Source organism: Neomonachus schauinslandi, chromosome 6 (assembly GCF_002201575.2).
Source record: "Neomonachus schauinslandi chromosome 6, ASM220157v2, whole genome shotgun sequence".
Classification (NCBI taxonomy): domain Eukaryota; kingdom Metazoa; phylum Chordata; class Mammalia; order Carnivora; family Phocidae; genus Neomonachus; species Neomonachus schauinslandi.
The window spans coordinates 68007860-68031823 of NC_058408.1; the positions used below are offsets into that span (position 1 = coordinate 68007860).

General features: G+C 58.0%; 1 protein-coding gene across 2 annotated transcripts in view; it reads right to left on the minus strand.

Annotated features, from left to right (window-relative positions):
- CAPN2 (calpain 2) overlaps nt 1-23284 on the minus strand; it is a 41059-nt gene extending 17775 nt beyond the window's left edge. Inside the window, exons 1-3 of one of the 2 annotated variants that reach the window (XM_021679483.1) lie at nt 22863-23284; nt 18563-18632; nt 61-179 (exon numbers count right to left, since the gene is read on the minus strand). In XM_021679483.1, coding sequence (XP_021535158.1) covers nt 61-179; nt 18563-18632; nt 22863-23099 — 426 coding nt within the window. In that variant the 5' untranslated portion in view covers nt 23100-23284. The remainder of the gene's footprint in view (nt 1-60; nt 180-18562; nt 18633-22862) is intronic. The other variant, XM_044915986.1, reaches the window with a different exon arrangement.
- Nucleotides 23285-23964: the final 680 nt, after the last annotated feature.

A 23964-nucleotide genomic window follows, 5' to 3' on the forward strand; every position in this document is an offset into this window, starting at 1 on the left:
GGACCTGTCCCTACCCCCCCAGGACCCGCTGGGGAGAAGCCGGAGCCGACACGACGTTACCTGGAAGTGGAAGATCCCCGCATAGCTGTCCTGGAAGCTCTGCTCTAGGGGCACGACGCGAGCCAGGACCTCTTCACTCAAGGTGAGGGAGGCAATGGCCGCCAGTAGCCAGCAGTCACCTGCAAACACAGCACGCAGCTCCAAGCAAGGGTCTCACCCTGTCTTGCCCCGGGTGCTGGAAGCTGAGGATGAGCCCCCGCACGATGGGCGGGTCGGAGGGCTGGTGACATCTTTAGTGCGGGGCGGGGGGGACCTGCTCGGAGGCGGGAGGATCCACTCTTGGGAAGACCCGTGAGAGCCGCGCTGTCCTCCCGGCCCGGCCACCCACCTGGCCCACGGAGGGCGCGGCAGGAATGACGAGGCGCCCACGCTTCTGGGAGTGCGGGGTGTGCAGGTGAGCTCAGGCGAGCTGGGGACCAGAGGACGTGGCAGCGCGGGTGGGACGCGGTCAGTGGGAGGAGGGTGCAGAGGCCGCCGGCAGGCCCCACGTAGGCTGTCCTGTGTGTCCCGCATGGGGCAAGCGCGGGTCCCAGGGTCAGAGACGGCGGGTGGCCGGGCTGCCCCCCAGGGGCGAGGGCACATGGACGGTCCCTTCGGGGGGTGGGAAGGCACCATGCAGGGGCACAAGAACCCGGTTGGACGGGCCCCTCCCCGAGCTGCCGTGTCTCCTGCGGCTCACGGGTGGCTGAGCTGTAAAGTATGTAAAGCACTCACACGCCCGCGGCAGATGACCAGCATCTTACGTGGTCAGAACGAGCCGCTGTCAGCAACAGCGCATCGAGGGGGCTCATGTTCACCTCTAAGGGCCGGGGCCCGACTGAGTCTCCCGGGGGAGGCCGAGGACCTCGAGTTCGTGCTAAAGGGGCATGCGCTTTCCCACCACCTCCCACGGCACTAACAGGGAACAGCCTTGGAGGGGCTAGTTTGCATCGTTGGATTTATGTTTACTGAGGACAGGGCTCCTGAAGATGCTACTGAAGGTCACCGAGTTCTTCCGGATTCCGGTGACTACTTAGCATCCTGACGGGTGGCGTGCGTGCAGCTCTCTGAGGCCCATGCGGGGCAGCTCTGCAGGGCGCCACCTGGAACCCGATGCAGGCAAACGAATCCCCTCGATCCTTCACCTGGGTGGGTGCAGGGGTGCTGGGGGCGCAGCTGTGGCTTTCTGCTCACCTCCGGGAACCCTCTGAGAAACCAGCTGCCTGCACACTCGGTCTGTGAGGTTTCAGTTCCAGAGGCAGGCCCGTGGTCACCCAGGCATCACATTCCCCGGCCTGCAGTGGTCGGCCTGGACAAGGTTTTGTGGTCCAGCCAGAGCCCGTGAGGTGCCACAAGAGCTTTACAGGGGCCCTGCTGCCGTGGGAGGGGCAGACTGCCTGAGAACGGGGCCATCTCGAAGGAAGAGGGGCTGGGAGATGGAAGGAGTTTAGAAACCAGGTCCTGCTGGCATCACTGGAGACCCCGAACCAAGCCCTACCTGCAGCCTGACCTGCCTTGGACTTTCCTGCCACGTGACGTGATGACCTCAGTCTCCCCGAGTGCTAGGGTAGCATGGGCAACAGCTCTCACTTGCTGAGATCCTCCGATGTGCCAGCCACTCTCCTGGGAGCTTCGGGTCATTACCTCATCTACTCCTCCCAGCGCTCCGTCAGGAGCATGACCGTCCCTGCGTCAGAGCGGAGCAGACATGGCTCAGGAGGTTAAATGCCGGGCCAACGATTAAACAGCTATAAGGCAGTTTAACAGGTGTGATGTTTCTGTCCGCCAGATCCCAGAGACAACCTTTTGGGTCAAGTAGGCTTTGACAGGAACCAAAGTAGAGACCTTTGGCGTGTTGAGAATACGGAGCTTGCAAAGAAACCTGGCGGCGGGAGTCTTTAGCTCTCAGGGGGCAGGAGCCGAGGAGTCCCCAGCGAGGGGGGATGGAAGTCTACTCAGAGGGGCTTCCCCGTGCTAAGCCCACATGCCGCCTGGTCAATAAAACAGACGATCTTCCGGCCGTTTCTGAGCATCACGCTTTCCCGCATGGACCGTATCATACTGTCCCGCCTGCAGGACAGGCCCACCACGTGTCTACTGTTCCTGGGCTCACGAGATCCCCTTTCCAATCCTCTCCTCCTCCCCTGACCTTGGATCCTCTCGTGGCTTTGGTCCTTCTCTGGAAGCCTGGAGATGCCTGTGATTCTTCCTCTTCTTGAGCGAATTCAAGATTTTCTGGGCATCTTGCAAAGTGCTTGGATTTGGGTCAACACGTGGAGGACAGGCTTGTGGACAAAGTGGTTCAACTGTAGGATCCCAGAGACAGAGTCCTGAAGCCAGAACCCCACACCTGCTGTGCGGCCCCGGGAAGCTGTGAGCACCCTGGGAAGAGCCGCTCGGGGTGAAGGGACTGCAGTGGCAGTGGGTCCCTCGGACCTCCCCCCCGTTCGGTCTCCCGGGGTCCCAGGAGCCGGTGCTTTAACATGACGCACGTGTGTCCTGCTCTGTGGCCTCAGACGTCACGGCTGTTCCCGGGATGTGACCGGGTGCAGGAGGGATGGGGCTCTTGTTTATCGTGGGCCATACATCTAGGTCAGCACTGGCCCCACATCCAGCGCAGATGACCGCTCACCACCAGACCCAGAGGCTCCTGCCACATTCTGGAAATCAGTGGCCGTGTTCCGTGCCTTCCAGTTTTCTTCCTTCAGCAATGCCCCCGCACCCCCTGCCCTGTGCAGAGCTGTCCCACCCTAACTGGTTTCCTCTGAAAGGGCGTGTCATCCTAGAATGCCTCTGGATGACGGCACTGTGGCTTTAAGCAGTCGAGTGACTTGCTTGAGGTCAGGTATCCTGAAGGGGCAGCGCAGGTGGCGGAATCCGGGTCTGCCCTGAGCTGTAGTGGGCAGGCAGTGTGTGCACAATGCTCTGCAGTTTGCAAAAAGCATGTTGCACAGTTATCTGTAACCCTTACGACACGATCACCCGGGCTGTCGTTGCCTCTGTGGACTGAGGAAATGGAAACTCAGAGGGCACGCAGGCCAGAGATGATCTGGTCTCCCAAGCAAATCCTCTAAATCAAGTCCTGGGCTTTGTTTAAAAACTGAACCTTGCTAGAGATTGACCCCACTAGGAATATCCAACTGCAATCCACGCTTAAAACGGAGGGGTAACACGCCGGCAGCTTCCTGAAATCCTACATTGTATCTGAACTCCCTCAGGCCATGGCTCACGGGACAGTAAAACTTGCCACCCGTCGGACGCACCGTGACTCACTGGGATGGCAGGACGTCAGCCTGTTGTCACACCGTCAAGACAGGGGCACCAAGAGCACAGCAGACAAGAGGGAACAAGACTCAGAGCGTTTTACAGCCGAAAACTCAAAACGTTTCCCGTCAGCGCTCCAAGCTGTGGGGCTGAAGGTTGGGAGGCCCCTGGAAGAGTGCGCAGATGCCTAATAAGGTAAAAGCGTCGGAAATCCTGTTTTACACTCGGATTCCTAACTCTCTCCCTCACACGGCGCATCTTGTTTCCTTACTTCCCCCGCTCCCGTGAGCGTTCTCAGCATCAGGGACTAGAATAGTGACATCATGGGGACTCACGACACGGCAGGTCCCTGGGCTTTACCAAGATCGTCCTCTCGTTTTGTCACAGAACAAACAGGCAGGTGCTGTCGGCCTCTGTCACAGCAGTGGACAGGAGGCCGAGGGAGGCTGGTGGCCTCCCGAAGTCCCCATAACGAGCCTCCGTCAGGTGGGTCTGAGCAAAGCTTTTAACGTGTGACCCACATGGTCTCCTTTGCGAACAGGTGCCAATTTCCAAGGCATCTAACTCACAGGATGTTGTCGTGGGGACTTCTGTCCTTGAGGGGGGACCTGATTGTCTCCGTGTCTGGCTGCATGGTGCTCACTAGCACATGGATGCCACGTCCGTGTGGGGCCTTCTCCTCCCTGGGAAACCTGTCCCACAACCTCCCGTTGCAGCCTCGGATCCTCTGTCCTCCCCATCAAGGTCAGCCTCTCCCTTCCCCCAAATGATTCACAACCGCCCTTCTCCTCTGGACAGTCCTGCAGGGACTTAACTCCTGCAGAGGTGAGGTGGGTGGAGAAGTCCTGGGAACATCCCCCAGGCAGAGCCTGTTTGGGTCAGTGGCATCAGGATCTGGGCACAACCAGCTGGCTGGGTCAGGACAGGTGAGATGGCAATGCACCTGTCCACTGCTCTACTGGTTTAGCCCCAGGAAAGCCTGCGAGGGTGTCTTTCAGTGACAAGGACTGTCCAGGAAAGCTGCCATACAGATGGGCTTGGAAAGATGCAGATGTGTAGTTCTATAGGTTATTTATTTATTTATTTATTTAAGATTTTTTATGTATTTATTTGACAGAGAGAGACATAGCGAGAGCAGGAACACAAGCAGGGGGAGTGGAAGAGGGAGAAGCAGGCTTCCTGCTGAGCAGGGAGCCCGATGTGGGACTCGATCCCAGGACCCTGGGATCATGACCTGAGCCGAAGGCAGACGCTTAACGACTGAGCCACCCAGGTGCCCTCTATAGGTGTTTTAATTACCTGTCCGCAAGAGAGAGGTGAGGGTGGGCGACCACCCGGACGCAGGACTGTCCCTGAGCAGTGCACCACAAAGCCCCTGCGGGGTGCAGAGTCTGCTTACACTCGGTCACCATTAATGAACTCGTCTTCACTTAGTCCATTTGTCTCAGAGCAGAGATGATGGTGGTGGGGACATGCGTGCCTCCCCACGTCCAGTGCACACCTTCATCCTGCCCTCTGCCCTGGGGCTGGCCTCCCTGGACGAAACTGTGGGCTCCCAGAGCCTCTGGCTGCTGGTGAGTTCGGCCATTGGGAGCCCTGGGGAGCACAGGAGGGGAGGAGGAGGGTGTGGTGAGAGTATTTCTTCCTGGGCTTGGCTTGAGCTGTGCCCCTTGACCCCGGGCACTGCTCCCTCGAGGTGGCATCTGGGCATGACCCACTTATGCCCAGTTCTTGAGTCCTGACACCAGCTCCACCTCCTAAATCAGGGCCTCTCCTGCCAGGGATCTGGTGCTACTTCCTCACCAGGTCACACAAGGCTTCCAACACACAGTGTGTATGGCCAAGAGTGTTCAAGACTTGGCTGACTACAGTCTATCCCTCATCAGCTGTTCACCCTTAGCTAACTCCAAGGGTAACATCCTGCATGGAGAAGCTCGGATAATCATTTATCCCATTTAAAACGGGGCCCAGATTCTTGGCCAGAAAAAGTCATCATCATAAAAATGCCACTTCCTCCTAAGTCAGTCTGTAAACTTAATGCAATCCCAATAAAAATAGTAAGAGGATTTTTTAAATTTGGAACTTAGCTGATGTAAAGTTTATAAGGAAAAATTAAATGTCAAGCATAGACAGAAAAAAGTCTGGGAAGGGAGTCTGCCTTTATCAGGTATTAAAACAGGCATAAAGCCACAATTAATTAAAACCATACAGAACTTGTGCGTGAGAATACAGATCCATGGAGTAGAACAGAACGTTCAGAATCATTCCAAACATAGGAATTTAGTGAAGATACACTATTCACATGTGGAATTGGAACAATGGAGTGGCCTTCTAGAAAAAAAATCAAGTTCTAGTTCATCTTGTCATAGGGATAAATTCTAAATGGAATAATGTTCATATTTTAGCATTTAACATTATATATTTAAGTATATATTCTAATATGTTATTTACATAATCCTACATAAATATGGTAAGTCTAGCCATTTGTTTTATTTATATTTTGACTGCCTATGTATTTATGCCATATATCTTAATTGTATCTTAGTATGTTAACATCATGATAACATTATAAATACAATGTTTTTATAAATTCATAGACATTCTAGAAGAGACGATGGGAGAATTCCAATATAATCTGAGTGGAGACAGGCTATGGAATTGTAACCTGGAAACCATAAGCCTTTTAAATGATAAACTTAACTACATTATAGTATTAAAAAAAAAGTCTACATGGTAAAAAAAAATCATAATTAACAAAATCAAACTAAAAAAAATAACAAGGAAAAATACTCAGATCCCAGACATTATATATAAACTTTTCTAGTAAATAAAGAAATGAGAGCTCCATAGAAAAATGGACAAAGATGTAAGCAGTTCATGGAAAAGGGAAAAACTAATGTCTCAAACATATTAGGAGCTCCTGGCCGGCTCAGTAGGAGGAGCATGCGGCTCTTGGTCTCAGGGTTGTGAGTTCGAGCTCCAAGTTGAGGGTAGAGAGCACTTAAAAAAAATTTTTTTTTAGGGTGCCTGGGTAGCTCAGTCATTAAGCATCTACCTTCAGCTCAGGTCATGATCTCAGGGTCCTGGGATCGAGCCCTGCATTGGGCTCTCTGCTCCTCCAGGAGCCTGCTTCTCCCTTTCCCACTCCCCCTGCTTGTGTTCCTGCTCTCGCTATGTCTCTCTCTGTCAAATAAATAAATAAATCTTTAAAAAAAAAAAAAAAAGAGCCGCAGGTGCTACCGACTGAGCCAGCCAGGCGCCTCCAGCTTTAGCATTTTTTTAGATCAAGCTTTCATTGCCCCTAGATTTAAAAATTAGCACAAAGGGCACTAAAAACCGTGGACTCCTGCCCCGTCTTAGTCTCCCTCCCCGAGGCACCCACGCTCACTTCAGTTAGCCGATTCTTCTGAGATTCATCTCTGTATAAAACGAGCATTCTAGGGGCACCTGGGTTGCTCAGTCGTTAAGCGTCTGCCTTCGGCTCAGGGTCATGATCCCAGGGTCCTGGGATCGAGCCCCGCATCAGGCTCCCTGCTCCGCGGGAAGCCTGCTTCTCCCTCTCCCACTCCCCCTGCTTGTGTTCCTGCTCTTGCTCTCTCTCTCTCTGTCAAATAAATAAATAAAATCTTAAAACAAAACAAAACGAGCATGCTAAACTGTTGGGTTTTGATTTATTGATTCTGGGCCTTATCTGAGGATTTCCTGTGATGATGGGTGAAGGTTCCATGTTTCCACGGGAAATGCAAAATTAAGCAGGTCAAGAGTGGAGGCTTCCCAACAATGATCTGTGGTGGCTTCGGGGGGAGAGGGCACGATGTGCATATTTTCCACATACTTGACCCTGGAACCTTCTGGCATGCTTAGGAAGGGTGCACCTACTGCTGGCCTGTACAGAACCAGATCTTCCCTGGGGGGTGGGTGAGGCTCTTTCCCGGCCATCCCCCATTGGACCTAAATGCAGGGACCTCCTGTGGCAGCTGAGGTCCTTCTGACGGCATCTGTGGCTCTTTCTCTCCCTAGATTTCGATACCCTCTTCTTTCTGGGTTGTCTTTTCTTTAAAACCCATGGTTTTTCTTCACAAGACATGGTTTCATTGTATGCACTGGGGGAGGGGTCAGGCCCCACTGAGGGGAGGCATAGTAAATTCTAGCACCTTCTGTCTACTTTGCCTGAAGCTCTGACTCCCCTGGACTCCCCTGTCCGGCACCCCAGACACGGGCAGGGACAAGGGTCAGAGCTGGGTCACCACAGGTCCTTGAACACCCGGGCTGCTGGCCATGCCCATCATTAAAGGAGCAGACAAGGTTCTGCCCAGGGGTTCCTGAACCAACCACTGAAGGTCTGACTACAGGCTCCAGACTGGCTGTTCCCACATCTGGGTTCCCCCCTCTTCCCCCCACCCCCAGCTGAACTCCTGCCCCTACTAGTCTGTTCTGGAAGACACTCAACTGATACAGGCCTGAGAGGCTGGGGGTGGAGTGGGGGGTGATTTTCTGCCCTGCTTCCTATCCTAAAAGCCCACCTGGGTATCCTAACAGCCATATGCTCAGTCAAGCATAAGCTGCCCATGCGAGCTTGCAACCCCCTTTCTCCAAAGACCCCACACTGCATCTTGACTTAATTCCCAGAGCAGAACAGAGAGTCCTCACCCCACTCTGAGACCAGACCTCAAATGGGAACTCCGGAGAGCTTCTGAGAGGCTGAACCAGGGTGGGGGACAGCTAGGAAGCCAGCATTATAGAAACCGCCCAGGGGAGGGTGTCCAGGGCCAAGACAGACTTGCCCTATCTTTCACTTAGGTCGGCACAGAGATCCCTCCCCTCCCCAGTGGGGACCTCGGGATCCCTGCAAGAGATGTGCCCACTCAAGGCTGCGTGCGTGCCTGTTCCCTCCAAGAACTGCCCTCCCTGGGCCCACAGCCTGCCTGGAAGCCCTGCTCTCTCCCTCCCTCACGCCTGGACACACCTGTGCTGACTCCATCCTCTCTGGTTCCTGTCAGGTTCTGGGCTCCTGGTGGTCCTCTCTCCCCTTGGGCTGGGTTCAGCCTTCCAGCCAGGCCCCTAGGGATCGACCTTCCTGCGCACCCTCCTCCCTGGGGCCACGTTGTCCCAGGCGCCCTCTCTGCCAACATGGAGCCAGGAGCAGGTGCACAACCCGGGGAGCGCCAGTCTCGTGGCTGAGAGCCTTGGGTGCCTAGCGAGTACACAGAACAGGCGGGTGCCCAAGGGTCCAGTAGGGCTGGGGTTGATGTGTTCACTCACCAAGGCAGGCTCCCAGGGGTGGGGCTGGCCATTCCCCAGCTGCTAGGCCGGCCTTCAGTGAGCCCCAGACCACAAGGGGAAGGCCTCCTGCACAGACCTGGGAGGCCCGACCAGAGGTGGGTGGGAAGGAGCACAGGATGTGTGCTAAGACCTGGGTTTGGATCCTGATCCTGCTGGTGATGGGTGCACCTGGATACATTTCTGAACTTCTCTGACCTCACATTTTCTTAGCTATGGTAGTCAGAAGGTTGTTAGGATCTGATGCAAAAGGAAAACTAGGGGTCCCTGGATGGGCTTTAGAGATGTGGAACCCCACACATTCTGTGCAAGTTCTGCATGAATGTAAACATGTGTTTTTCTAGGGAAGGAGTCAGGGGAGAAAGCTGGGACCCGGGACAGCAAAGTCTCAGGCTGTGGTGTGTGGTCCCAGAAAGGATGAGACCAGACAATGCGGGCATGTGAGGAGGGGAAGCCACATAGGAAAGGATGGGGGGCCAAGGGTCCCTCACAGGACACAAGGCAAGAGGGCCCTTTAAGGGCACAAGCGCCCTGCCTCCTCCCCCTGCAGGTGGACCACCTTCTCCCTGCGTGTCTTGCTATGGGTTTTTGCACGGAATTTTATCTATGAATTTTGTGTCTAAGGCAGAGAGATCTCATGTATTAATTTATTCACTCAACGACTATTGAGTGACCTTCTCTCTGCCCCCCCCCGCCCCCCGCCGGGCACCTGCTGGGATCACTAGGCCCCTTGTGCTCATGGGCCCCAGGGAATCCCCTCCAAGTCCAGACCTGCCTCTCCCTTCTGACTTGCTTGGGAAAAGGAGGATTGGGTTGCAATTTGGGGTCATTAGGCACAGATGCCTTACCCTCTGGACTACCCTGACAAAGGTTTAAGTGTCTCTGACTGGGCTCACCCCCTCCTGGCTCCGGCCTGAGCACAAGGGGCGCACACAGCCTTCCCCACACAGCCCTCTGGGCGGCCTGATGAATGACTCCTTGAAGGCCCAGAACCCTCTTCTGAAAACGTGAATTCATACAGAGCCATGTCAGTAAATTTCCATGGCCGTGCTCCCCGGCCTCTCTGTGCGTCCTAAGTCAGCTCTGTGCAGGGGCCGAGGTCACCCAGGGCCCACTGCTGGGAGCAGGACAGGGCTGGTTTCCTAATATTTGCAGCCGCGGGAGCGGGGGAGCTTCCAAACGGGGAGCACAATGATACTCGTTGCGTGCTTCCGCCTGCCATCAGGGGCTTCCCTCCAAACAGGAAAGTGAGGCAGAGAATCCAGGAGACGCTGGGCTTCTGTCCCCCACCAGGAGAGTGTGGTTGCCCGTGGTGGGTCCCAGAACGGAAGATCCGTGAGGGCAGGGCCCGTGTCACCGCCGAGCACGTGTCCCTGACTCGCCGCACACACAGCGTGTACAGGCTTCAAATACACACGCTGAGAAAGCGCAGACAATGCATCGCCCAAGGCCAGCCCTGCTGCTTCCTGGAAGCCCTCTGAGCATCGGCATCCCCACTGTTGCTTCTCTCAGGGCCTGACGAGCCCCTGTGCCCGTGAGAGCCTCTGAGCACCCCCTCCTTGCATGGGCCCTGGCGGACACGGACACGAATCTTCTTCCCCCCGTCTGCTCTCTACTGCCTTGTTTGCTCCCTCTCCCCTCCATGCCTGGTGTGGACAAGAGTGGCTCTTGCTCTCAGGCGCTTGGGCCAGTGTGAGGACAGGCAGGGGACCACGATCACAGGTGCTGGTGAGCCCTCAGCTTCAAGTCTGAACAGGGTGGGGAGCTGCAGGACGGGTGGGTAAGGGGGATGGGATAGGAGGGTAGGGGGCTGCAGGAAAAGTGGGGAGGGTAAAGGGGTGGGGTGCAGAAGGGGTGGGTAAGGGGGTGGGTTAGGAGGGTAGGGGGCTGCAGGAGGGGTGGATAGGAGGGTGGGGGGCTACAAGTGGGGCAGGGGCTGCAGGAGGAGTAAGGGGGAGGAGGGGTGCAGGAGGGGTGGGTAAAGGGATGGGTTAGGAGGGCAGGGGGCTAGGGGAGATGGGCTTGAACCGGTCCTGAGGAGCAGGTGCAGGGGAGGAGCCCTTGCAGGGCTAGGGAAGGGTGGGTGGGGACATCTGAGCAGTGTAGGGATGGCCCAGTCCCAGAGGAGCAGGGAGCAGGCACAGGTGGGGCAGGGCTCCGAGTGAGGGGAAGGTGAGGTAGAAGAGATTAGACTAGACTCTGCCACTTTAGGGAGGGTGCTCAGCCTCTTCCCTTCTGCACCAGATCCTCTAGACCCAATAAAATGCTTATATGTTCCAGAAGAGGCCATTTCCCATGGGAGAGTGCTAACTCTGCCTGGACACCTGCCCTCCACCTCATTCCTTGGTCACCCTCGGGGACTCAGTCCCAGCCCTTGGGGGGCAGGCCCCTCTTAACCTCTTGCTCTCCCCCTACCATGTCCCCAGACTGCACCGGTGAGCCCAGCCAGCTGAGTGCCCCACTACCCTGTATACTGGGGATCCCAGAGAAGCCAGCCACCCAACCACGACGGGCTAGTATCCGAGCCTCCTTGGGTCACCACTGGTGAAGGACAAGGCCATCATTCCAAGGGGAGGAAGCATGGCATCTTCCAGAAATGGCAGCCACAGTATTTCTGGGGTCACATGCTCTTCTAGAACCCGGGCTGGCCTCTGAGTGTCTCAGTGGATAGGGTTTGGCAGAAGGGGTGCCGCGTGACCCCTGAAGCTAGGTCATAAAAGGTGAGACAGCTTCCTGGGGTCTCTCCCTGGACAAGCGCCCAGAAGCTCAGCTCACTTGAGGCCTCCATAGAAGAGGCCACATGAGAGGCACAGGGACCCCGGGGCCCCTGCTGACCCGGCCTCTAGCCCAGGCTCCAAACAGGTGGGTGAGGGGCTTTCAGGTGACCCCAGCCCAGTGGCTGAAAGTGCGGGAGGGGCCCTGAGTCACGGGGCTGACCCCAGCCATCCTTCAAACCCGTGTAAGTGAACAGGAAAATCCTGTTATTTTGAGCCACTGATTTTGGGGGTGGGTTACAACGCTAGATACAGGTGTAGCGAGACAGGGACCTTCCTGGAATCTGTTCTCCTGAGATCTGGCCAGGAAGATGCACCTGCTGACTGTGATGGCCTGCCCCATTTGGGGGGGGGGGGGCACCAGCAGGAGGACGGCCAGCACGGAGGTGACGGTGTGGGGATGGCGCACAAGGCGCCCAGTCACTCTGCCGTTGCTGGGGCACCCCAGGGCCTGAGATGCAGTCCACACGCCTGCCCCAGAAGGGGAGCACCTTCCAAGAAGCAGGGGCAGCCCGTCTTCTGCTGCAGAAACTCCCCGGGGTGGGGGAAAGCTGGAGCCCCTCCCACAAGTTCAAACATCCCAGCAATGCACCCCAACTTTACAGGCTGGTTCCTCCCAACTGTGTGGGGGGGGTACGGAGCCTTGTCAACTTGCCCATCATTTACCACCGTGGCTCCCTCCTCCAGGCTCCCTCCAGGCTCCCACCACCCTCCCCACCCTCTCCCCTGCACACCCCGGTGTTGGTGTTCAGTGATTTTCCGCCAGGGGCGCTTTGCCACCAACTCCCCCACCCCAGGGGATCTTGGCAATGTGTGGAGGCATTTCTGACTGTCAAGTTTGGGTGGGGGCTGGTGCATGCAGTGGCCAGGGGCCAGGAATGCCGCCGCCCGCCCTACAGCATGGAGGGTGGGAGGCCCTGCCCTGTGTCCAGTCTCGATGGCCCTGGTCTCACTGTGTTAGTGCCTTGCTCCTTTGCTCTCCGTGTGAAGCTACACAATTTCCTAACAGACCAGATGCTGAGGCTGGTTTGGGCACATCTGACCCCTCCTGACACACTGGTGTTTAATGGTCTCCAGCACAGGGAACAGGCCTAGGCAGCTTATGGAGGGAGGCCACTGGACCGGCTTTGGAAGGAAGGGGACAGAATCTCCGAGGGGCCAACCGGGGCCACCCCTGGGAGCTGCTGGGAGGGGCTTCTCCAGAAGATGCTCACACCCTGCCAGGGGCCCAGGCCTGTGGGATGGTGGCTGATGAGTCCCATGCGGCGTCCCTCCCATCACCCTTTCATGCCCCACAGCAGCCCAGAAAAGGGCACCCCCAAACCAGAATGCCCCCACACCCAATCACTGCTCATTTACATCCGAGGCTATGGGCGACGGGCCCCACCCCGCCCTGGTTAACACAAGCCTCCTTCCAGGAGCCAGCGGATGATCCAGACCATGTGTCCCTGCCCCTCCCTTCCCCTGCCCGAGTGGGGGCCCTACAAGGAAGGAGGGAGCTGAGGACGTGAGCCCTGACTCTGAACTTGCCTGGACCACTGGATGCTGGGAAGGGAGTCCCTGCCCCGCAGCTGGGCCCTGGCTGGCCGGGGACCAGCAGGAAGCCACCTGGTGCTGGTTTCAGCTGCATTCCCCAGCTCCAGGGACTGGGGCTCAGTCAAACCCACGCCCTTTCTCCCCTGACCCCTGCCGCCTTCATCCACCCCACAGGAGGAGCCCCCAACCTCCTGAGTCCCTGGGGGCATCCGCAGTGTTGAACTGTGGACAAAAATCTCCCCATGGAGGGGGGCATGAGGTGCAGGAGAGAAGACCCCAGTACAAAGTAGCCCCACAATAATGAGCTCTGCACTCTGATCCAAACTGCCAGACAGACCGAGAAACCGAGTCGTGCAGCTCCCCACCCGACGGGAAAGGGAGGACACAAGCGTCACCTTCGCTCCCACGCGCAGGCGGTAGGCGGGAGCTCGGGCTGAAGGCACACTGCAGGCAGAGCGTGGGCCCCGCCGGTGGGGCTCAGGGAACTGCACGGGGCCCCTTGAGCTCTTCTCCGAACACTACCTCCTGTCCCTCTCCACAACTTCGGGGGCTGCTGACCGCGAGGTCCAGAGCCCGGCCCGGCAGGTACCGGCGGCCAGCACCGCGCATGCGCGCACGCCCCAGGCGCACCTGACCCACTCACGGGAACAGCACTGCCCACGGGCTGCACTCACGCCCCTCCCACGCGCCCGGCCGCCCGGAGCTGCACAGGTGCGTTCAGTTTCAGCCTCAGCCCTGCGGCAGGTGCTCCCCTTACGCCCAGTTCGCCGATGAGGCAACGGAGGCTTAAGGAGGATGGCGATCCGCCCAAAGCGAAGAGCCACGCGCCGCAAAGCCACGGCCACGCTCGGCCTGACAGACCCCCACGTCCCCCCTCTGGACCCTGCTGCTTACAGGTGTTCACAGATGCATGTGCCCAGCCTGGCTCGGGCGGAGACACACAGGCCTGTGAGGACCATCCCAGCCCGGAGAGTAAGGGGCAGGAGGCTCGACCCCAGGGCGTCCCGGGCCGCTGCACCGCCCCCGGCAGTGGCCACAACGCACACGTGGCTCGTGCTACCGTCCTGGAGTGCAGACACAGGCCACTTCCGTCCTGGTTAACGCACACCTGCCGGCCAGGCCGCCCCCCGCCGTGTGGACCCCCCTTCTCCTGGGGCTCCATCACCCGTACTGCTGCTGGCCAGCGCCTCGCCAGCCCCCCTGCGGCTGACGCTGTTGGGGGGTGATCTGAGCAGGGCTCCCCAGACCTTGGAGCCGGGACATGAGCTGAGCCCCTTGCGGGGTGGGGGTGGGGGTGCAAGAAGCTGGGGGGGGGGGGGGGGTTTCCTGCCAGCAGAAGGTAGCATATTTTTGGAGTCACAGAATGTCAGAAGTAGTGGGATCTTAGGAAAATCTGATCCAACTCTCATCTCAGGGGCAGACACCGGAGGCCAGAGGGATGTGGCCTGGCTCTTGGCTCAGGGAGCCCCTGACGAGCGAAAAGCCAGTGTGATCAGAGGCCAATGGGGAGCAGGGGGAGCCCTGTAAACTCCTCCTGGGCACCCCGGGGGCTTCAGATGCAAATGTATGCAACAGTGGGGGGGGTTCTTTTGGGGGAGAATTCCCGCTGCCCCTGCTCTCTGGGGTCCGGAGGTCAGGAAGCCTGCTGTGTGCTGACCAAGGCTGGGGCAGCCAGGGCAGGGCAGGGGCCTGGGGAAAACAGCAGGGTTAGTGCTCCAGCTGTCCCAGCTTCTGGGACTGTCCTAGGGCAGCAGGAAGGGATCTGGGAGCATGGCTGCAGCCTTCGGGGAACAAAGCTGGGGGGAGTATTTACAACTGGAAGGGAGGCTGGGAGGAAATGAGTCATAGCGGCCACACATCTGCTCCAGGAGCTGGAGATGCCCTGGGTGGGGGGGGCAGTGAGGATGGGGCTGGCCGCGAAGCGATTGTTGCAAAGAGAAGAGAATGTATTTACTTTCTCCACCAAACCAGCGGACACTTAATTTTCCATCCCTTTTTTAAAACTACACGCACTATTTTTTTAAAGGCACCTGCACATTCCAAAATAGAGGGGCCTCCTACAAGAACCCTAAAATGCAAGGAGCATCGGAACTGCCACAGCCCAGAGGAGCCCATGCAGACACAACAGCCAAACATAACGTGGTCCCTGAGTGGGACGCTGGAGCAGAGCCAGGACACTAGGAACAGCTGAGGAAATCTCGATGATGCCGTATCAGTGCTGGGTCCTGAGCCATAATAAGAGCTCAGCGAGACGGGGAATCTGGGTGTGGGGTAGGTGGGGTTCTCTGTACTGTCCTCTCAGTTCTTCCGTAAATCTAAGACTGTGCCACAAAATAAAGTCTATTAACATTTCAAAAGGCACCTACCATAAAAATGACTTTTTAAAAAAATTATAATGTAAATCATCTAGAATTATTTACAGGGGCGCCTAGGTGGCTCAGTCGGTTAAGTGTCCCTGATTCTTGGTTTTGGCTCAGGTCATGATCTCAGGGTCGTGAGACTGAGTCCTGTGTGGGGCTCCACACTCAGTGTGGAGTCTGCTTGGGATTCTCTCTCTACCTCTGCCCCTCCCCCTTGCTCGTGCATATGCTCTCTCTCTCTCTCCAATAAATATCTTTAAAAAATAAATAAAGATTATTTACAACACTTATTAGTAGTTAAGTTCTGAGTGAGTCAGGTTGGATGCAGATTTTCAACTGTGCGGGGCATCAGCGCCCCTAACCCCCGTGTGACTCCAGGGTCAACTGTAGTGTCGTTATTCCCATTTACAGAAGAGGAAACTGAGTCTCAGCTTGGGTAACCTGCCCCAGGACCCCCAGGCTGATCTGGTGGAGGGAGCAGGTGCTTCTCCAGCGGGCCGGGCTGTGGCGAGCACACCTGTAGCCAACACCGCCTAGTAGGTGCTCTGGGGACCCAGGTGCCTCTTGGGCGTGGAGGCAGGGTGACCGCCCCAGGGGCCTGGAGAATATCCTCCAGGTGACAATGACACAGGCTGTGCCTTTCAAGAGCTCTGACAGCTGCTGGTGGCCTCGAGCCATCCCCCGGGGGGCCTGGGGTGGTGTTGGGGGGTGAGACCAGCCTGGGGAGAGCAGACAGAGCTATGGGGGGCTGTGGGGACTCTGGGGGCACTGGAGAAAGCTCAGCAGAGGCACAGTGAAAACCTACAGTGGGAGGAGCTCAGCTTCCGGACTTTCCCGGCTTCTGGGGGCGATTCCAGCCCGTAAGAGCAGGTCACCAGCCGTGAGTCCAGATTCTACTTAGCTGCTCACTGTAGGGGCAGTTCTGCAAACACAGCGTGAACGACTTCGCTGGGGCTTTGGGCTGTGCCTCCTGGGAGAGGGGGGTGGTTTGTGGATGGCCCACTGCTGGGCCCACTGGCACCCAGAAATGCACAAGTCTATGGACGGCACCGCCTGGGGTCCCTGGTGAGCCAAGTGGGTCTCTGGGCAGAAAGTGAATTTTGCTCTGAGAACGTCACCTCCTGGTCCCCTTGACACAGTCACGGCGTCAGGGCAGCTCTGAGGAGTGCAGGAAGACTTACAATCAGATCTGCTTCTCTCCTTTGATGCATTTCAGCTCTGTGGCCTTGCCTGTACCCCCAGCCACACCCCTGGGCTGTCTTTTGGTCTGCGTGGTGGGGGGGCGGTTCACGGCAGACTGGGGGTGACTGCCTGCAGCTGGGCACACAGAAACGCGCGTGGTGGCCGGGCTGTCACTGCTGTAGACGGTCTGGCCACGCTCCACGTTGGAGCATGTGGTCCACGCTCCGTGGCAGGTGGGAGGAACTACTTTAGAGCAGCCGAATGCCTCACCTGCGTGAGGACTTGCCCACAGTCCAGGAGCTGAGCCCCTGCTGCCACTCTGCTCGTGTGGCCAGCTGCCGCGGCCACGGTCCCCTGTTCCAGATGCTTCTGAGCCTGCTCGGGCTTGGCCACAGTCACCACCCTGCGCCCAGAGACCAGAGGTGGGTGAGAGTCCAGACAACCACATTCCACAGGCAGTCCTCCAACCAGAAGCCTCCGAAAGGAAAGGCCAAGAGAGCAAATGGCCTTAGAAATTACAGACCAATGACTGAGGAATTCTAAAAGGGCTATCACACTTAATCTTGTTTCTATTTGACCCAGGGCAGATCTCAGGAATTGTACCCCTGGAATGTAAGGTCCACTTGTCTCCTCTCCGAAAGGCCTGGTGCTATGTAAAGAACACTCAAATCCTGCATTTGCTACTTGCAATTTGGCCCTTGAGATGTCATAACGCTCTATTAAAGTAAATGTTGGGGCCACGTGTGGAGTCCAGCCCTGGTGTGACCGATCCCCCAAGCCCCCAGAGCTGGCCAAGGCCTCTGTCAGCTAACTCCCATTGCCCAAGGACCCCTGGCTTCTATTGTTTGTGGGGGAGAGGGAAGGAAAGAGGGGCGGGGGTGTTCCCTGCAGCTAAGAATGTGCTCTAGCATCTCAGGCATCCGCACACAGAGGCTGGGCTCAGGCCAGCTGGGCATGTTCTCCGAGAGGCATTTCCTGTGCGGCTCCCAGACTCATACAGCTGCCCTGACGTCCCTCAGGGACCGAGACTCTCCAGCCCCCTTCTACGAGTGTGGCCCGGGGGCTGAGGACACAGGCCCTGGAGTCACGCGGTCCGTGCTTGTATCCCAGACCCTCACTTCCGCCGTTATTCCCGGGACCTCAGTGTCCTCATTGATAAGAATAATCACAGCACTGCAGGGATTCTGCATCATGGCTTAGTGTCTGGTGCAGTGTTCACTCAAGAAACACAAGCCGCCATTACTCTGAGTATTGGAACCTGGGCAAAGTGGGCCAGGAAAGGCGGTACGATTCCAGTTGATCGATTTTGTTGCAGGTGGACTAGTCTGGGGAGCAAGCGGAAGCTGATCGCAGGAAACAAGCTTCTGGTTTATTGGAGTGACCACAGGCTCCTGTTCCTTACGAGAGGGTTCTACGAGCATCTCAAGTCATGGTCCTAGGCCCACGTTAAGCCTTCACGGAAGCCTTGGGAGAGTTCATACCGAAGCCGGAGACTCGGCAGGTCCAGGCTCAGCAGGCACTGCGTCCATCCAGAGAAAACAAGGGCTCGGCCTCAGGCCCTCACAGTTCGGCTCCCCCCTCCCCGTGCGTTTAAACAAACATTACAACCACCTTTGCAACAAGAAGCGCTGCTTCCCGTTGTTGTGATACCATGGTGAGCCCATCTTGCAAACACTGAGAACACCCTGGTGCTCTGACTTCCGCTCAGCAGCGAGCTCAGGTTTCCCTCTTCCCTCACACTGAGTCACCACCCCTGGGCCCCGAGCCCCCAAGAATGGAGGTGTCAGGGCTGTGACTGGCCTGGGGGAGTCCTCCCACCTGGCCCTCAGCCCAGAGCCCGACTGCGTCCGCCGCTAGCCATTCTGCCCCCCGGGGGGTCCGAGCGCAATGAGCAGTTGGAATCCAGAAGCCCCTGCACCCTCCAGTGGGCGCGTCTGTGTAGCCTCAACAACCAGCCCAGAGCAGGGGACCCAGGAGGCTTCATGTGTGCCTCGGGATGGGCACCTCAGGGGAGAAGAAATCCCAGGAAGCTTCTGGAAATGGAAGCCAGCAGGCTGCCTGGGAAGGGAGGAGAGGCACAGCCTTGCAGACAAGACCCCACAGCCCGTTTCAGGTGCCGTCACTTACCCAGGGCTCCTTGGCAGATGTCCGTGCGGGTGGCCCCTCCAATAATAAACCGCGGGTCATTGCAGATCTCCTGGGAACGAGACCCACAGAGTGCTGTCAAGCCACCAGGCACATGCTTTTGGGATTAGGACACCTCCGTTCCCAGTGGGTGCACCAGACGCCTTCTCCGCCATCCGCACCCCCCCCCCACCCCCGCCAGGGAAAGTTTTGCAGTTAGAGCCAGACTGCCATGGGCAACTTCTCGTACCCCTGCCCCATGGAACCCCAGCGCCCCGCACTGCCTACAGCCTACTTCATGTCTCTACTTCCTCTCCATCAGCTGTGGGGTCCCTTCATACTCTGGGGCCGCCCCACCAGCCCCACCAGCCCCTCTCCTCCATTCCTGCACATCAGCTGTTTTGTCTTCGTGGGATTCCTTTCCCACCTTGTTCTCTCCTGTTTCACCTCCTACCGTATTTCAAGCCTCCTTGCCACCTCCTCCATGAAGCCCTCCTTCATAGTCCAGCCCTCGCTCATGTCTGGGATTCTGAGCCCCCGAGCACTTGTACTCTGCAGTCTGGTATTTAGCTGTGCCCCGTCCAGTGTTGCTGGGGGGTGTGTGCAGGGGAACGGATCTAGCCTTCTGAAGCCGCCCAGCGCGCGGGATATCGGCAGCATCCATGTCTCGGGAAGCAGCTGCAGAGGGGTGCTGTGCGTGGTGCTTTATGTCATGGGGCCCTCTCCAGGACTCAGATGGGTACCGTCCCCATCTTACGGGGAGGAAACAGGCCACGGAGTAGCGGCTCTAAGTTACAGACAGCACTGGCATTTGCACTCACTGGCAGATAACAATAGCTTTGTACTCTTTCTGCTGTGAGGCTGCCTCTAACCGATTAGTAACAAAACTCTAAGGGTGTTACAACCTCACTGATTAGTAACAAAACTCACGATTATCCCCCCGCCCCCCACAGCCCCATGGAGGCCAATCGGGAACAATTCTGGCCCCTCCCGCCACCCTCTCTGTTTCCTGATTCTGAAGCGCTCCACTCCAAAACCGCAGAGGAAGCCAGAGGAAGGCAGGCATAAATCTGGGCTTTCATTGGCTTGGGCGACCTCGGTGTGCCGGCGCTCCACCCCACACCCCTCGGTGTGTCCCTCTCGGTCAAGCAGAAGCCTTTTCTGGGTGGGGCCTGGGTCTGGCCCCCTGTCCCTGTCCCTGCGCATCACTCTACAGCAGAGTGCATTCCTTTCATGCCTCGCCACGGTCCCCTCCCTGCTCAGGTCAGGCTGCTTGGGGGGATGACGGGACAGCCGAACCCGCCAGGCAAGCACTCATGCAGCTCATCGATGGACACACTGGGCTTGGTGCCGAGAGCCCAAGAATCACACCGCGTTCCTCTGTGTGCCAGGCTCTTCCACCAGCAGGATTTTCCACTGTTTCAGAAATTTTCCCACACCTCGGGCAGCCTCTCCAAAGAAGGCAAAGCCCAGGGTGGCCCCTGGAGGTGCCTCAGGAAAGTGAGCCTCGCGCACGGCATGTAGGCACTGGATTAAACCCGGATGCGACCCAGGGGACGGGGTCAAGGGCTTGGGCTCTGGGTCCGGACAAGCGGGGTCTGAACCCTGGCCCTGCCACTCCAACGGGTTCTAAGACCCGGGCAAGGTCCTCCACCTCTTTTGGCCTTGGTTTCCTCATCTATGGAATGGGGACGGTGTGACAAGTGTACCCCCCACAGGGTGTTCAGTGACACCAAGTGTCCTTGGTAAGAGCTCCACAGAAGTCAGCTATTGTTATTGCCACTGAAGAACAAGGGGATGATAGTCCCTGAATCTGGAGGCCACCAGAGGTCTGTGCTCTCGGGGCAGAGGGGGACTCAGGCAGCCTGCCCCTGCTCCAACCTCCCCAGCGCTGCAGCTGGTCTCAGCAGCGAGGTCAGGAAACCCCTCCCTGGGGAGGAGCACACCCTCCCGCTCAGGGCCTGCCTGGCCTGCCTGCTCCCTGCTCTCCCTTCCTTGGGACCCCGTGTCACCAATTCCTGCTGTCTGCCTCTCACCCCTTCCTCCCTGGTGACTCAAGACATGACACATCCCACAGCCTCTCAAATCCCACAGCCCGCCCTACCCACCACTCCCCTGTCCCTTTCAGACACCCTCTCAAAGGAGCTGATGACGCTCTTCCTGCTTTGTGTCCCTCACTTGTGGCACCTACAGCACCCAGCCGACTGGCTCTGCACCACCTTCCCACTGCAGCTGCTCTTCCAAAGTCCCCAGTGACTCGCTGGTGTCCAGATCCAGGGGACATTTTGTTTCCCTCGCCTGACCCCAACCACAGCAGTGTTTGAGAAGGCAGGACGGAGGCAGAGGGTAGCTGTCCAACCCACAGGCCGGACAGAGTCCTGGCTCCACCCCGGACACCTGTGTGAGCAAATATTTAACTTCTGCAAGCCTCTAGTTCTTCAACTGCTGAATGGGAACATAACAGCCTCCCCCCCACCCCAACTTGTGCAGCTCGCAGCCTGTCTCATCCTGAGCTGGCGGGGTCCTGAGATGGCTCCAGATCTCTCGCCCATCTGGAAGCTCTACCGGCAGTTCTACCTCCTGGGTGACCTGCCTCCCCTCACCAGCCCCTAAAGTTTAAGGAGGCAGAAACTAGACATACTGTGCTTGGCACAGTAGGTGTTCAGCAAATGCTTATTTAATAGTGAATGAAAGAACAAGTGAAGGAGTGTGCAAATTCACTCTGTAAACTGTGAGCGAGGCGCTATGCTAGTGTCAGGTGAATACATTCTCTTTTATTTGTCACTTTCACAACTATAACTTCACTTGAAGCTCATTACAACCCCGCCTTCATTCATTCCCTGACTCCATGAAGAATCACTGTCCCTCTGTTCACAGGTGTATCCCAAGCATTGAAGACAGTGCCTGGAGTGTTAACAGGCGCTCAGGACTGCTGGATGAGGTGGCACTGATCTCTGGGGACACACTGGTGACCAATACACAGGGGGTCCCTGCAGTTCTGAGGGAAGGACAGATAATACGTAATTATACCTATAAACTGCGAAAACACTTGAGGAAAGTTAGCAGGGCTCTGTGAGGTACAATAAAAGATAAAGAATAATAAATAAAGAGGAAAATACTTAGGCAACATCTCTCCTTTTAGATGAAGAAATGGAAGCAGAGAGGCTAGAGGTCCAGGCAGCGTCACCCAGCAAGTGAGCAAGAAATGAACTCAAGTGCTGGGAACCCCACCTAGGGCATTTCTACTGCGCTTGCTGCTTATAGGCTGGGTTTAGGGTAACAGGTGACCTGGGAGGTCCAGAGGAGTGGACGCAGGGCGGCAACTTTACTCTCAGGTCAGGAATCTAGAGCCTGGGCTCCCAGGAAGCCTTGTTCAGATTTGGCAGGGGAATACCATGCAGTGTCCCATGGCAGGTGGGGCCTGCAGAGGTCCATGGCGAACCGGATGGACAACTGGAGGAGGGGGCAAGCTGTCCCAAGGCCTGCCAGGGCAAGGGGCGTGGGCAGGACAAGGGAGCTTAGAGGGCCCCCCGAGATTCCCCAGGGAGCATTCTGGGCCAGTGCAATGAGGAGGGGCATCTGGCTCTGTGCTGCATCACTCCCGTCCTTCGTTAATCATCAGGGTAAATGTTATGCAGAGGTCTCACCAGCTCCCATTTGGAAAAATAAACACGAAACTCTGATTGGATAAATCTTAACCGCGACTGCATGAGACAATCCTTACTCACAAAAGGACCAGGCTGCGGGTTTCTCTCTTCCCTGAAGCAGACACAAGCTGAGTTAGAGCCTGACGTTTCCTGGTCAGATACTGCCTCCCACCCTCCTTTCCCCGCAGACCTTCCTCCCACCATCTCCCCGCGGGAGTCCAAGCAAAGTTTCTCCCAGGGCTCCTATGTCGCCCCGACATCTTGTGGAGTCCGAAGGCGGCTCCCCTGGCCAGCCTGGTAACTGCACCGGAGGGCAGGGCGCGCCTGACTGGCGGAGGAAGCGTCGGGGTGGAGAGAGGCCAGGCCCACGCTGCGGACGCGCCTGCACCGAATAACGGGGAGGGGCGCGCACAGTGCGCTCCTGGCGCGCTCTCGGCGGCGGCCGCAGGCCCTCCCAGACCCCGCTGCGCTAGGCCGGCCGGCAGCCTGGGCCCCGCACCCTCCGCACTCCACCCAACCCGGGCCCCGCGCCCCCTGCCGGCCCTCCGCCCCGCACACCCCCCACCTCGGGCCCCGCGCCCCCCGCCGCCCCCGCGGCCCCGGCCCCGCACACCCCACCCACCCCGGGCCCAGCGCCCCCCGGCCCCGCGCCCTACCGTGGGCCGCTTCCACTCGATGCCCTGCGTCTTGCTGGAGTAGGGTCCCAGCTCCTTGAAGCCCAGGGAGGAAGGGATGGCCGGGAAGGAGGGGTCCTGGAAGAGCGTCCCGGCCTCCAGGCACTCGTCCCGCAGCGCCTCGTAGTCCTGGTTGAGGTACTTAATGGACTTCTCGTGCGAGCCCAGCCCCTCGGCCGTCTCTCGGTCCTTCACCAGCTTGGCCGCGATGCCGGCCATGGCGCGGGGTCTCGGCAGGGGCGCGGCGAGCAGGGACCGGCGTCGGAAGGAGCGCGGCCTGGTTGGGCGCGCTGCGGCTGGACTGCGGTCGGCGGCGCCGCGGGCGGTACCTCCCCCAGCAGGAGGCGCCCCCTCCCGGCGGGGTGTGGCCTCGGCGCCCGGCGGCGGGTGTGGCCTCGGCGCCCAGAGTGCTGTGGCTTCCGGGCGGGGTGTGGCCTCGGCGCCGGGGGTCGGGGGCTGCCACCTGCGGCCCAGACCGGCCGCCAACGCTCCGCCCCCAGGGCTGGAAGGCGGGTCCGGGACTAAATCATTGGCCATCACCGGGGCCCCGACTTTGTGTCCAACAGCGCGCAGACGGCCTCTCATTTACCGCTCGCAGCAACCCCGGAGACGGGTGTCCCCCCGCTGGGTTCCCATCCTGCTGAGGCGAACAGCGGGCCTCGGAGAAGCTGGGTGAGCCGGTGTCGCACCAGCGGTCGCGGGCAGCACGGGGATTCCGAGGCCTCAGCGCCTGTTAGAATCACACGCTGCACATCACACACAGGGTTCCGGGGTTGGCCACTCAAAATACATCCTGAATTTCAGGTTAGCACCAACATTTCCTCAGTGTAAGCATGTCCCGGATATTGCAGGGGCATACTTATACTGAGAAGGTACTCGTGGGGCGCCTGGCTGGCTCAATCGGTGCAGCATGCGATCTTGACCGTGGGGTGGTGAGTTCGAGCCCCAGGTTGGGTGAAGAGATTACCAACCCCAGGTATTGTTGTTTATCTGACACTCACCTTGAAGGGGAGGACGGAGTCAATACTGGTGGGGTGTTTGGAGAGCAGTGCCGGTGACCCCTCCCCCGGGGGCGGGGTGCTGG